Source organism: Anguilla anguilla, chromosome 5 (assembly GCF_013347855.1).
Source record: "Anguilla anguilla isolate fAngAng1 chromosome 5, fAngAng1.pri, whole genome shotgun sequence".
Classification (NCBI taxonomy): domain Eukaryota; kingdom Metazoa; phylum Chordata; class Actinopteri; order Anguilliformes; family Anguillidae; genus Anguilla; species Anguilla anguilla.
In genome coordinates this window covers 11,616,890-11,629,832 of record NC_049205.1, presented here as the reverse complement: position 1 = coordinate 11,629,832, position 12,943 = coordinate 11,616,890, and the positions used below count along the sequence as shown (strand labels likewise).

Genomic DNA, 12,943 nt, shown 5'->3' with positions numbered 1-12,943 from the left:
GTGGTGGTAGCACAGACAGTATTAGCAGCAGTGCCAGCAGTGCCAGCAGTAGCAGCAGTAGCATTATAAGTACACTGGAAATTAACACTCACAGGTTCATCCTCTGAGCACTCGGGGTCTGCTGGATTCACTTTGAACAGAAACAGAGGAAGCTGAAAATGTGAGAGTAAAATTAGCCGAGTGTTCGAGGAACTTGGGTATTTGTGGCACATGTCACGCATCAGGAGAACCTTGATGTAAAACTGTACCTTTAAAGCCTCAGCAAGAGATGATGGCGTTGTTGAAACAGTGGATTTCTGATGACAGTGTTGGGGGTTGGAGGGAAAATAATAATAACCACATAATCATAATCACATAATCATAGTCACAATAGTAATAATAATAATAATAAGAAGAAGAAGAAGAAGAAGAAGAAGAAGAAGAAGTAATGGGATATGGATTACTTCCTGCATCTCTGAGGGTGCAGTTTCTGGGGTTGGCTCTTCAGGTACTGAACGCTGAGGGATGAGAAACACATAACATAACCCAGTCATTCCTAACTTTTTTGCTACACAAGCTGGGGTGTAATATTTCTGAAGTGCACAGTGGCTTCTTCAGGTTGAACCCATGCAAAGAGGCTGCAAGGAAAACAATGATAAATTGAATGAAAGAAGCCTGCCCTTAAAAGCCCAATGAAAATCGAAACATTTTACAGCAGTGTGAAACTGTGAAAAAATGAGTGCAGCAACTTGGGTGTGACGGGGTTGGAGATTACAGCTACGGAACAGAGAATCTCACGGACGCACAAACGTGATGTATGCACAGCTTATGAGAAGTACTGGAACACTAGAAATAGCACCAGCAGTTGTCTGAGCCAAACCAAGAAGTCCTGGTATGGTAGGCGTAACAATCTGTTTGGGCCCTCTGCTTTAAAGCTAAATGCGGTTCCACTGGCTGGATTCACATTAGCAGGATGGGGAGGTTCCTACCTTCACATTGTGTCCATTATGTCCCAAAGCAGTCTGAGCCCCCATCCCCGGCAACATCATGTTTCTCCCACCCACAGGCACAATCTGAGCACATAACAGCGCAGAAATCATGTTTTACAGTTATTTAATATTGGATGATACTGTGTCCTGAAGCAGGGTGGTGATGCTGGTACCTGAAACTGCTGTGCCTGGTTGAACATAGGTAGACCTGGAACCTGCAACCCTGGGATCTGTTGACCTCCGACACTATTTACTGGTACAATTGCAAATAGCTGTGTATTTGCACCCTGCTGCAGGGCCATGTTGGACCCCACAGGAACTCCGACCTGGCCAATGGGGAGGCCAGGTTGCTGGACGAAAAATGTCGAAGGAACAGGCATCAGCTGGTCAGAAAAAAAAGAGCAAACACGAGCTGTCTCATCAACATCATTCTGTGAAATACCCCCATGCATTGTAGTTTCTTCTCTCTAGAAATTGTTTTGATTGTTATGACCTTGTATTATCTGTTCTGAGGGTGGTTATGACACAGTTAAGTCTTGCTTGCTCTGCATTACGTCTCTGTGATATACTGTGAAACATGATGCAGAATGTCTTTTGCTGGTGTCTCACAGAATATGTTGTATATGTTGGACATTAAGAACACTTCATGACCCTGCACGTTTGAATTTTATAAAGACTGAAAAGCATACACACCTGAGCCAGCTGGGCTTGTCCATTCAAAAGCAGGTTATTGAGGCCGCCTGGGTTAGCTGCTTCTGCCCCCACCCCAGCATTCATCATTCCTGGGTTCACAGCTGCTGCAGCCTGGTCACATACAGAGAACCCAAAGTCAGTACTAAAGGTGCATCTGATGCTAATATCAGTCTTCCCACTGCTCAGAAATAACAAATGAAATATACTGAGACACTAACATGATGAGGATCAGGTGCAATCAAAATGTTTGTTCTGATAGAATCTAAGAGAATAAACTTTACTCCAAAAAATGCGTGCGTCAAAAAATACAAAGGTATCATTTTTCAGCAGGGATTGACTTTCCTAATAATGACCTATTCTCAAATTAGAGTGCATTTAAAAATAAATTTCATTGGAAGAAAATAATTGACATTGAACATTTTTTTTTTACCTCCGCACTTCCTGACCCTCCAGCATGCACCTATGGAAAGTAAATATTGAAAAAATGAGTCCCAATTTAAAGAGATAATCCCAACACTTTTCAGTTTGAAAGGTGATTTCATGCACCTTTATTAATAAACATAAATCAAACTCACCAGGTATGCACACGTGTGGATGATGAGAAACAAGATGCCAATCATTTTGTATTGCAGAAGAAGCTGATAAAAAAATGGGTATTTAAACAACTTAAAGTAATCAATATCAATGTGTATGTGTGTGTGTGTATGTGTGTGTATAGATATATACAATTTATTTGTTTTTTTTAATGACTTGACATCAACAAAAACTTATCTGATAAAAAAGCTAAATCAAAACTGTCAGAATACCTTTGCAGGGGTACTTCCTCAGATCAGCGCAGATAAAAAATCTATGAGACTCTCAACACATGTTCCTCATTTTTAAAGAAAGGTACCTGTCTCATGCGTACAGTCAGCCAATCAAAATCCAGCATCCTTTGCTGATTCAGCAGGTAATGTCATCTGGCCTGAACACTTGACTAAATTTGTGAACGTGACAAGTCAGCCAATGCGCTCATCCATTGGTCACCAGGCTCATTAAATGCACAGTACCTCATCTGCAGGTGCATTTTTTAGAACCGCACTCCATTCAGATCTGCATACATAATGTTACTCTGCAAAAACTCCAGTACCAGTAAGGGATCTTAAATCTTAAGCACAAAAACCTGATTTCACTCATGTAGCTTCATGTCCATGTTGGGATTTTAATGCTGAATCAGCTTCCACAGTGGCTACACCTTTAACCCTCTTGGTCAATCCAGGAGAAAAAAATATGAGTGACAGCATCAACCTCCAATGACATCACTGACCTGTCAGTCAGACCTACACAACCCACAACGTGATTCTCTCACTGTTTGTTCTTTACTTTTTTTTCCCCAAAACGTCATAGTTGGCTATAATCTCTGAACACCTGCTCTCCTTAAAATCCACTTATGTAAGTGAACTGTTCCTTTGCCATGGTGCAGACCGCCTGTCTCTGCCACTCCTACCACACCCAGAAAATCTCCCATCTGTGCTGCAAACATGTACAACATAACAGAGGACACAGAAAACTTGAAGAAAATCTAAAATGCCTTTTATTAAGAGTGTTAATAAAGCAGAAGACATGGCAGGCGCAACAAAACATTTAAAGCATTCAAAGTGTTTTACAGCTATAATTTGCTTCAACATTACTGGATAAATTGTAAGCTTTCTTTGCTTGTAATGGTCATGAATAAATAAAAACGTACTCTGGTTTTAATAGAAATCATTATGACAGTTAAATTTAATGCAAGATCATTTAAATGTAAAGCAGAATAAATGGGCATTAAGCCATGATGTAAAGATTTATAAAGAAATAATAACAATACAGTGTATCCATTATCCATTATCAAACATTCTGTTTAAATGGCTTAAATCGATTACAACATTTTACTTATTTATTTATTACAACATTCAGTCTTCTTCTGAGGTAAGGAAGACATATATTCACATTTCAATTTCATTTCAGAAATAATTATTTCTATTTATTTGAAATTGGCCTTTCATCATGAATGTGACAGTTAGCTTAAGGTTCACGCTGTAAAAACATTGATATTGTAGTAATGGTTGAGTAAACAGCTTTTTTTGTGTTCATACTGTACCATACACATATATTTTTAGATGGAATGTTCATTTTCTGAAAAGCTTAGAACATCCACATATATATAGTTTAATTTGTTTACATCACCTGTTCTGATATAACACAGCAATTTCCCCATACTTTATCAAAAGGGAAACAATAAAAAGGTACAATACTGCAATTATTTACTTTTTTGTGTGACACACATGCACGCACTTACCCACACACCACACACAAACTGAGACATTAATCTACACACTCATTTCTTCTATCTACTCCAGTAAGGAAGGCCAGCCCTCTCTCTGTTCAGCTGGCTGTTAGACACTGAGGTCTGAATTTAGAATAAAAGGTTCAAATCCATGTCCTCTGTAGAACAGAAAAACACATATAAGAGTAAATTCAACAGGATGCTGCAGCCTAAAGCTCTTTAAATTCCATAAGCTGTAGGCCCGTCCTTTCACTTTCTGCCATATTATGTTCAGAGAAACTTTAAAAAGTGTTATTATCACCGCACTCTACAATTAGAACGCATTAGCACCCCAGGCCACATGTTAGCCATTATTTCACCCTATAATTATCACACGTGTGGCTGCATGGCTAAATGTTTTTCCCACACAAGATTTTCCGTTCATTTTCGAGACCGCCATGATGACGAATAAGACTTTTTTGGTCAAACATGTTATATATATAAAATTTTCAAGTGAAAAATTATAATATATGTGAATTACTAAAGACTAAATCTAATCTTAATTTCAAATAAAATAAGGACTAATTCATATTAGAGCAATTTGCTATAATAAAATATATTTTTTGACATGCTTTCCTTGCTCTGATATTATATTTTTTGTTCATTATTTGACAATTATACAATATGACAGCAAATTTGACAGTGACAATATTCCACATTTCGGGTCATACTGTGCACTTGTAGACCCCCGTCTCTTGCTGTGGGTGTCCTGCGAGTGCCTGATGCAATGTTTTTGGGTTCCCTGAAGAGCCCTGTCCGACTGAGACCCATTGCGCCCCAGGAGGGACGGATCCTATTATGTTTCGCCACTGGACTGTAAAATACAGTCAGCTAGCAAGATAGCCGAAGCTCAAACTTAGGGGCCCAGGCTAGACTCGTGACTATCACCTTTACCAGCTGAGATACTCAGAAGTGTGTTTCCCCCATCCTTATCTAACATCTCTGCAAAAGAATAACCTTCTTTAGTTGTGATTTAGAGTGCAGTAAACCAACCGAAGGGAGAGCAGTGTAATATAATGGGTAAGGAACGGGTCTTGTAACCTAAAGGTCACAGGTTCAATTTCCGGGTAGGACACTTCCGTTGTACCCTTGAGCAAGGTGCTTAACCTGCACAGTATATCCAGCAGTATAAGTGGATCCAATGTAAATGTAATGTAAAAGTTGTGAAAATTGCTCTGGATAAGTGCGTCCGCTAAATGCCTGTAATGTAATGAGACCTCCTCTTACCGTCCTTGATGCCGAAGCAATGGCCCCATTCCTTGAAAGACACCTGCTTGTCCTTATCGGCATCGCACTCTTTGAAGAAGAGGGAGGTGCAGTGCTCCATGGGGACCAGAGGCACTCTGAGAGGGGCCAGCTCAGAGTGAGAGAGGAACCTACACAAACACAATGCACGCCGCGTGGACATTTTTACTTCTGCAATGGTTTTGGGTTTTTTTTGCTAACAGATGTCAACCAAAGGTACAAGTAATTCTACATACAGTGTGTGCCTTATACCTGGATCAGGCAGGGGGTGCCCAAGAAGGTTTGGGAACCACTGGCCTACATTATTCTCATCCTTTAACCATTTGAAGAGTAGATTCTTGGAGTTTTTTTCAAAATTCTAAGGAAGCGTTCTAGAACTTCCTTGCTTTCAATTACCAGTGGTGATTGTTACATTAGCAATAGACAGTTCAGCTAAGAGCATTCTTATCACATATTTGTGATCTTACACCTTGAAGCGTAATACTAAAGGGGCTGAGTAGACAACAGCCAACTCCACTAAAAGTACGAGTTACTTCAATCCAAAACCTAACCAGGCGTGTCAAGGACAAGGTGGACCCACTGTGTGTGTACCTTTGACTGTGACAGTACCTGTCTGCAGGGTGCTGGTCCATCTGAGCGAACTGCCAGTGCACAGGATAGATGTACAGGTTGTAGTTCTTCTCAAAGTCCCGTATGAGCATCTCAATGGGGTGGTCATCAGCATGCAGCCTTCTCTCACTCTCATAGATCTTCTGAACCTGGCAGGGAAATGGCAAGATTGCATTATTATTATTATTATTTTTTTTTATTTTTATTTTTTAAATTATTATTTATATAAAGCAGTTTATAAGCTACAATGATTTATTCCCTACATCACCATTCTACAACTTTGTCTGAATGGAGATATACGGAGTACTTCAGTACCTCATGCAAACGGCCACCTGTGTTAACCTGGCTTGCGAATAGCTTACTAACGGTATTGTTAATGAACGTGATTAAGGGTAGAGGTGGAGGTGGGGGCAGTCACATACTCTGGCTCGCTGCTTGGCCGTGAGGAAGCCGGGATTTCTCGTGTCACGCTCGTAAAGCTGCAGCAGGACGTTCTTCAGCCAGTCCCGCATGCGCAGCGGAAACTGCAACAGCTCCCCCTCCTGGCAAGGAGCGATGTCTGCAGGGCCCGAGAGAAAAGTCAGCCAATGTGCTCATCCTGTGCACAGAGCATCATGGTTATTATTGACTAGCAGGTACCTGGTACAATTTACATTTTGAAGCTCACAACTTAAAAATAATCCACTCACTATGCTGGATATTTTCAATAATAAAGTTATGTGTCAAGTGTATAACAGCAATGCCTCATGCAGGCATTGAACCTGCACCGTGCATTCAGTAGCTAAACTTGTTGTCCTGGTGTGATTAGAATATAAAGGTGTGCAGTTGTGCAATGTGCATGGGATACATTTGCAGGATCCAGTATAGTCCAGGTGTAGCCGATGGCCTTTCTTGGTGCCCTCAAGGTTACACTTTGTAGCGAAGAGTTCACAGGACGTGTCATAAGTCTTATTGTCTGTTCCACACACCTATACCAAAGAGATTTTATAGGGAACAATGTTATTAAATCTTGCTCTAACCTTTTTTTTTCTTTGTTAGCATTGTTCATCGTTGTTTTCTATATTCTTTCTTTAGCATAAGCATTCTTAGAGCTCATAAAGCCCACTCTTGTTTCTAGACCCACTTTTTGTTTCTTTCTACTGTATACAGTCCATGCCACACAATCGTGCATAGTTTTTATCCACTGTAGAGACAGATTGTTCTGCCGTTTAGTTTATAGGTGAACTGGCTTATAGGCGTTATTTTACAGTCTGTGCTCACATGTTCAGTTGCAGTCGTACTGGGCGTGCATGAGGAGGGGTCCTGACAGATGCACACTGGTTCGTCGTCCTCGTTCACTTTACACGTCTTCCCGCGTTTGCACCGGAAATTTCTGCAGGGATCTGAAAGAACAAGGGCCAGACACGCCTGTTAGCCAGGCCTGAAAAATCATTATTAACCAAACTCTGCATGTGTATAAGAGCTGAGAAAGATGAGCACAGCAAATTCCATTGTTTCACCTTCCCCCTTTTGTATTCCAGACCCCCCCCCCGTGCTGTATTTTGTACACATTCCATCCTTATATCGGTATGTACAGTAGGGGAAGCAGATATAGGCGGCTCTCAATGCCGCAGGCTGGGGGTTGTTTTGATAGTGCGGGCCAATCGAACCAAAAACATTCTTATACAAGCAAAAAACGACCCATCAGCACATTCCTGGTCGTCCACCACCGACGTCCCGCACAACCACCCCGCCCCCCCCGTCTCCCCCCAAGCTTTGAGAGAAATGCACACTGAAACAACACTTACTGACAGGAGCTTCCTCCGAGCTCTCGTCCTGGGACAGGCGCTCATTGGGGTACAGTTCTTCTGTCGCTCGGATCTGCACAGGGTTCAGGCCTACCAGAGTAGCCTATAGAAAAATAAGATCAAGTTGAACTAATGTTGGTGTATTTATACAATAGACCATCATTAAATACATTATACATTATGGTGACACTGATTGGCAGTGATTGGAATGGAGTAAAGTGCTGTTACCCATTTCCCGATCTTTCTCTTTTTGGATTTCTGAACGGTGTTTTCCATGGTGTCAGGCTCTTTTTCCGTGTGGCCCTTCTGTAGGGGCCCTGGCCCCTCCTCAGCATCTCTGGTTTCTGACAGTGTTTTGGCCCTTTGGTTTTTCTTCTGTTTGCTGGCTTTGACCTTGGGGTGAGTGCCACTGTCATTCCTGTTTCTCTCCTCTTCCTCTCCTCCTCCTGTGGCTGCTCCTTCTACATTGGCCACTCCTCCTAGCTCCACACTGCTTTTGGTCTCCTGTGTGTCGTTGCCTTGGCTTTCCTCTCCTCTCTCATCGTCCTCTTGGCTGGCGTCAGCCGCCTCCTCTAGGTCCTTCCTTTCTGTGACAGATTCCCCTTCCTGCTCCTCCAGATTTCCTGCAGCCTCCTCCGCTCCTTCTCCAGCTCGTGACTCGTAATCGCTGTCCTTCGGGATCTCCTCAGCAGCTGGGCTCTCTCCTGTGGGCAGGAGCTGAGAGTCAGCATTGGACAGGGGTTTGACCTCCTCCTCCATGGGGTCCTGGGGCCCCAGCCCGTCGCTGTCCCCGGCGTAGTCCATGTCGACGGGGATCTCCGACTCCGTGCTGGAGTCGCTGTCGCTCTCCTCCTCGCTCCTTCCCTCCATCTCAGCCTCCTCGGCCACCTCCTCCGAGCCCTCATCCTGATCTTCCTCCTCTTCCTCCTCCTCCTCGGACTCCTCCAGCAGGTCGGCCAGCGCCTCCTCGCTCAGTAGCACGGGGGCGCTCTTCTCCTCCTGCACGGCCCCATCCAAAACCCTGTCTTCTTTGGGCAGGCCCTCGCCGTCGTCGTAGCTCACGTCCGCGTCATCCTGCTCCTGGCTGTCGGACTCAAAGGTGATGGATGTGGGGAGAACCTTCTCCTCGCTGGCCTGTTCTGGGTCAGCCTCCTTCAGGGTAGACAAAATGCAGAGAAGGTCACATCCTCACACTTATTTTCTCATCCTATCATTTAGTTCACTTGACAAAGAGGCCTGATCTAATTAACAATATCAAAAAAGTACAATTGAATCAAGGGGTACAGTGTACAATGCGTGTGTGGCCATTTCTTAAAGACTCACCAAGACCTTGGGTGAGTCTTGATGTTTACCATGAGGTAGCGAATCTTGATGTTTTCCATGAGGTTTGCTCATTACCTTAAACAGTTTGAAAATGACAAAAAGACAGTTGACAAGCAACACATTGCTAGGCCAATCTTGCAAACTATACCAGTCTCTAAACCGGATATTTAAGGCAAATTTATTCCTGTTGCAAGATACTCCTGTTAAAAAAATATATTGGGTATGTCTTCTTTTTTTTTTTACATTAGTTCCACAAATATAATAAAGAATACATTCTACATAAAATAATATTCAATTGAGTGAATGATATGAACTTACAGTGGTAGCTAATGCTGATGCCAAAAGGCACTGGAGGAGAAGGTGAGTCTTCATTTTTTATAATCACACCTGAAAGCATTGAAAAACGTATCAACATATTCAACCTGCAGGCGAGAACATCTGCTCAATTCCCTGAAAATGGTAGCAAGCTTTGTTTCTGTGAGTCGTATTTCAAAGCAATTATTTCCCTCATAAAAATCATGCATTCAGCAGTGACTTTAATGAGAAATGAAATGCTCACTCATATCAACTTCCCAAAGTCAAGTACCAACAATATTGCATTTGTATTCAGTAAAAGGCTTGATTATGACTGAAAATTTGATAATTCCACTTGCACACAATATTTATGTTGACACTTGATTGTATAAGGACTAGTCATTGAGGTGCAATCCACATTGGGGGTCCATATAAAACTAGAAGCATTTTCCCTTATTTTTACTACCTGCATTTGCATGTGAGAAACACCCTTTCCCATCCCTAGCTGAAAAGAATCAGTCTGAAGTACTGCATGGTTTTCTCATGTGCATCAATCTCAATCTGTATGCCCGCTGTACGTTGTCCACGGCAATGGGGCCTAAATCTGTAGTCTTAGTTGTCACAGCAACGGGAGCTGAGATGTGCCCAGCTCAGAAGTCACATTGAAAGTCTGGCAGGGCAAAGCAAACAGCCGTGGGCACTAGACTGGAAAGAGAGTCCGCTAAATACACAAAACTTTTTTTGTCTCCTGGTCAGAACAATGTCACCATTATTGCATCTGTCCGAAAGAACAATGCTTCAGCGGTTCAGTCGCAAAGAATCACAAAGGAATGAAAATATTGCTTGCCAGAGATGATAAATGACTTAAAAACCAGTGTTTCTGTTTTTTTAGGTAAATGCTGTGGTGGTTTTATGTGCTCGTTTTCATTACACTTCATATTAGCCCTATGAAACTGGATACGTTTTTATTTCTGACAACCATTTTCCAACTCATGTTGACCATATCGTACTCATATCGTACTTTCAAAGAACTTGTAGAGCAAATTAAATACATAGAAATCTATGTATTTATTATGTTGTAAAGAGACAATTTTTTTTCCAAAATAGGCTTGCTGTAGTTGTCCGTTACTATTTCAATGAATAAGAAAATAATTGCATATTCTTACCTTGAAATTTCATGTCATAATAATTAGTTTAAGTAGTTTAATTAACCCAGCTAACCATTGCAATGGCATGTGTATTTCTCAAGCATCGACTGGTGTTTCACTTCAGATACCCATCACTCATCTATTTATTATTATTATTTTTTGGCTTTTACCTTTTCAATGCTCTCTTTAGATACTGTACAGTTAAGACAAGAATGCCAAACATTATTATTTGCATGCAATTTAGTTACAGTACATAAAGCAGAATGTTCATTATCCTTGCAACACTTTTTATACATACATTATCTCCAAATGTAGCCGCGTATTTTTGCATTTGCAGATTTAGCAGGGAGGGAAAGAAAATGTGTGGGAGAGCTTACCTGTGGGTCTGGGCTGTGGAGAGGGGGATATGGCTGGAGTGGGAAGTCAACAGGGAAAGCAGGACACGGCAGACACGCACTGAGCCAGTGCTAGCAGAACCCCCCGCTCGTTTTATTCCGGACTGTCTATCTGCAGTCTCTGAGCGGCTCTATTCAGTGGACCTGAGCTCAAGTGAAAGCTTTCAGCCTATAGCCTGCAGCCACCAGCCAACAGTACAAACTGCCTAAGAGGAAGGAGAACTGTAGAGGGAGCATTGCATTCAATCAAAACATTTCTATCTGTTGTCTGTCATCTATTTTTATTTCTTATAATTGATTTGGATGTATTTTCTTTTTTTTTTTTTTGGACTGGACTCCCCTGAAATATTGATTATATATCTCAACATGAAGTTAAACAAAAAATGAAATGAATTTTATAATTGGATAACATTAATAAAATTTTGTTTTAAAGGTTTTTTTTTCTTATTATTGCAGTGTGGTTATTTAATGATTTTAGATTTATATATTATTATGTGAATTTATCTTTTAATAGTGGTCATTTCCTTGCTAAAATGGTATTTAGCCAGCTTGACATGACATTTGAATGATCTATATACTAATTAGTTTCCTAAATATTCTAGCGGCTTTCAACACTGGTCACCATTTAATGATTAATGCCATGCAAAAGCCATTTAATTTTTTAAAAAATGTACTATAAAAGATTTGGCCGCTGATACAGTAATATGATGGGAAATATTACCAACAGGGTAATTTATTTATTTATTTATTTATTTATTTATTTATTTATTTATTTATTTATTTATTTTTCTTGACCATATCCTGAATTGATATATATAACATTGATATATTGCATCTATTTCATGTATTTAATCTCTCAATTTCAAAGTATGATACTATGAAAGCACAACTCATTAACCAAAAAATGAATAGCTCTCACTTGAGGGTTGCATAGCAGCCATTTTGTGCAAAAACAATCACCATGCAGCTGAATTAGAGGAGGGCTGGTAATTTTCCTGAATGTCCATCCATTCATCCATTATCTATACCCATGCACCACATGCTGAAAATGTTAAAGAAGGAACAAATAAATAAATAAATCCAATTAGTTCACTGGTTAACTAGACAGATACAAGTGTGTAAAAATGGGCACTCCCATGTGCAATTGCACAAAATAGAGGTAGAGGCACTGCTGCCATTCACTGTAGTTTCATTTGTGGTGTAAACACCGTCCATCTCCAAATATATGGTGCCCTCTGCTGTAAAAAATTGGACATTACAATGAGAAAATATTAATTTGGCAAGTATTTATTATAAATGTTATCACCTCTGCCACCAATAGGTGATGGTGTTGTTACGTAAGCATCCCTTTGTGGTTTGAGAAATACCTATGAACACAATACCAGGAAAAAATGGGAAACAGAGAGAGAGTTGGATAAGTCTTGGTGAGATCATTGCTTTTCGAAGAAGACATGATTTTGTGTTAGGGCTACGATGTTATGTACATTCAATATTTACAAACAGACAATGTTTCTGGATGTTAGAAAAAGGCCTTCTTTACTCCTGCGTGAATTGAGCACAGTTGAGCTACACATGGTGCAAAGAATTCCAAGACTGCCAAGCCACGGAATCCAAAATAGGCATTTGAGGTCTAATGTGCCCTTAATCCTTACTGGACTACATCACTAGCATATGAGACATCCTCAAAATGCTGTATTCACATATAATACCTCAGTTTTAGGAGTAATATGAGGGACAAAAGAAACATTTGGAACAGGCCAATAACCACAATGTGACGAGATGCAGCCAGCACTGTGCTGATGTCTGAAATGTTGGTATTCTTTTATTTCACTGAAATTTCCCCTGTCAAACACCAGTCATTTCAGTTGATGTGCACAGCCTCCAATGTTCCATTGGTCTTGTTAGAAATAAAATACTTCTTTCCCAGAAGCTAGGAGAAAACTGTTTGGTTTAATTACACAGTGGGAGCATCCACTCCCGGAAGTAAAGCCAAAAACATGGAATTCAAAAGGACCACAGAATGTCAGCCACATATGGGTATTGAGGAAGTAACATATAGTGGGAGCAGAATGTAAAGGAATGGAAAGCCACAGACCTAACAAAAAAAAAAAAAAAAAAAGGCCAACAGGAAAAAAAG

General features: G+C 40.8%; 1 protein-coding gene across 1 annotated transcript; it reads right to left on the bottom strand.

The window, feature by feature from the left end:
- Positions 1-3,216: 3,216 nt before the first annotated feature.
- Positions 3,217-10,945, bottom strand: sparcl1 (SPARC-like 1). Its single transcript, XM_035417407.1, has 11 exons — positions 10,789-10,945; positions 9,288-9,356; positions 8,970-9,044; positions 7,875-8,798; positions 7,647-7,749; positions 7,120-7,241; positions 6,707-6,827; positions 6,282-6,418; positions 5,860-6,008; positions 5,233-5,381; positions 3,217-4,124 (listed from the first exon to the last, which is right to left on the bottom strand). The coding sequence occupies exons 2-11, from the start codon at positions 9,339-9,341 to the stop codon at positions 4,096-4,098; spliced, it is 1,863 nt and encodes a 620-aa protein (XP_035273298.1). The 5' UTR covers positions 9,342-9,356; positions 10,789-10,945; the 3' UTR covers positions 3,217-4,095.
- Positions 10,946-12,943: the final 1,998 nt, after the last annotated feature.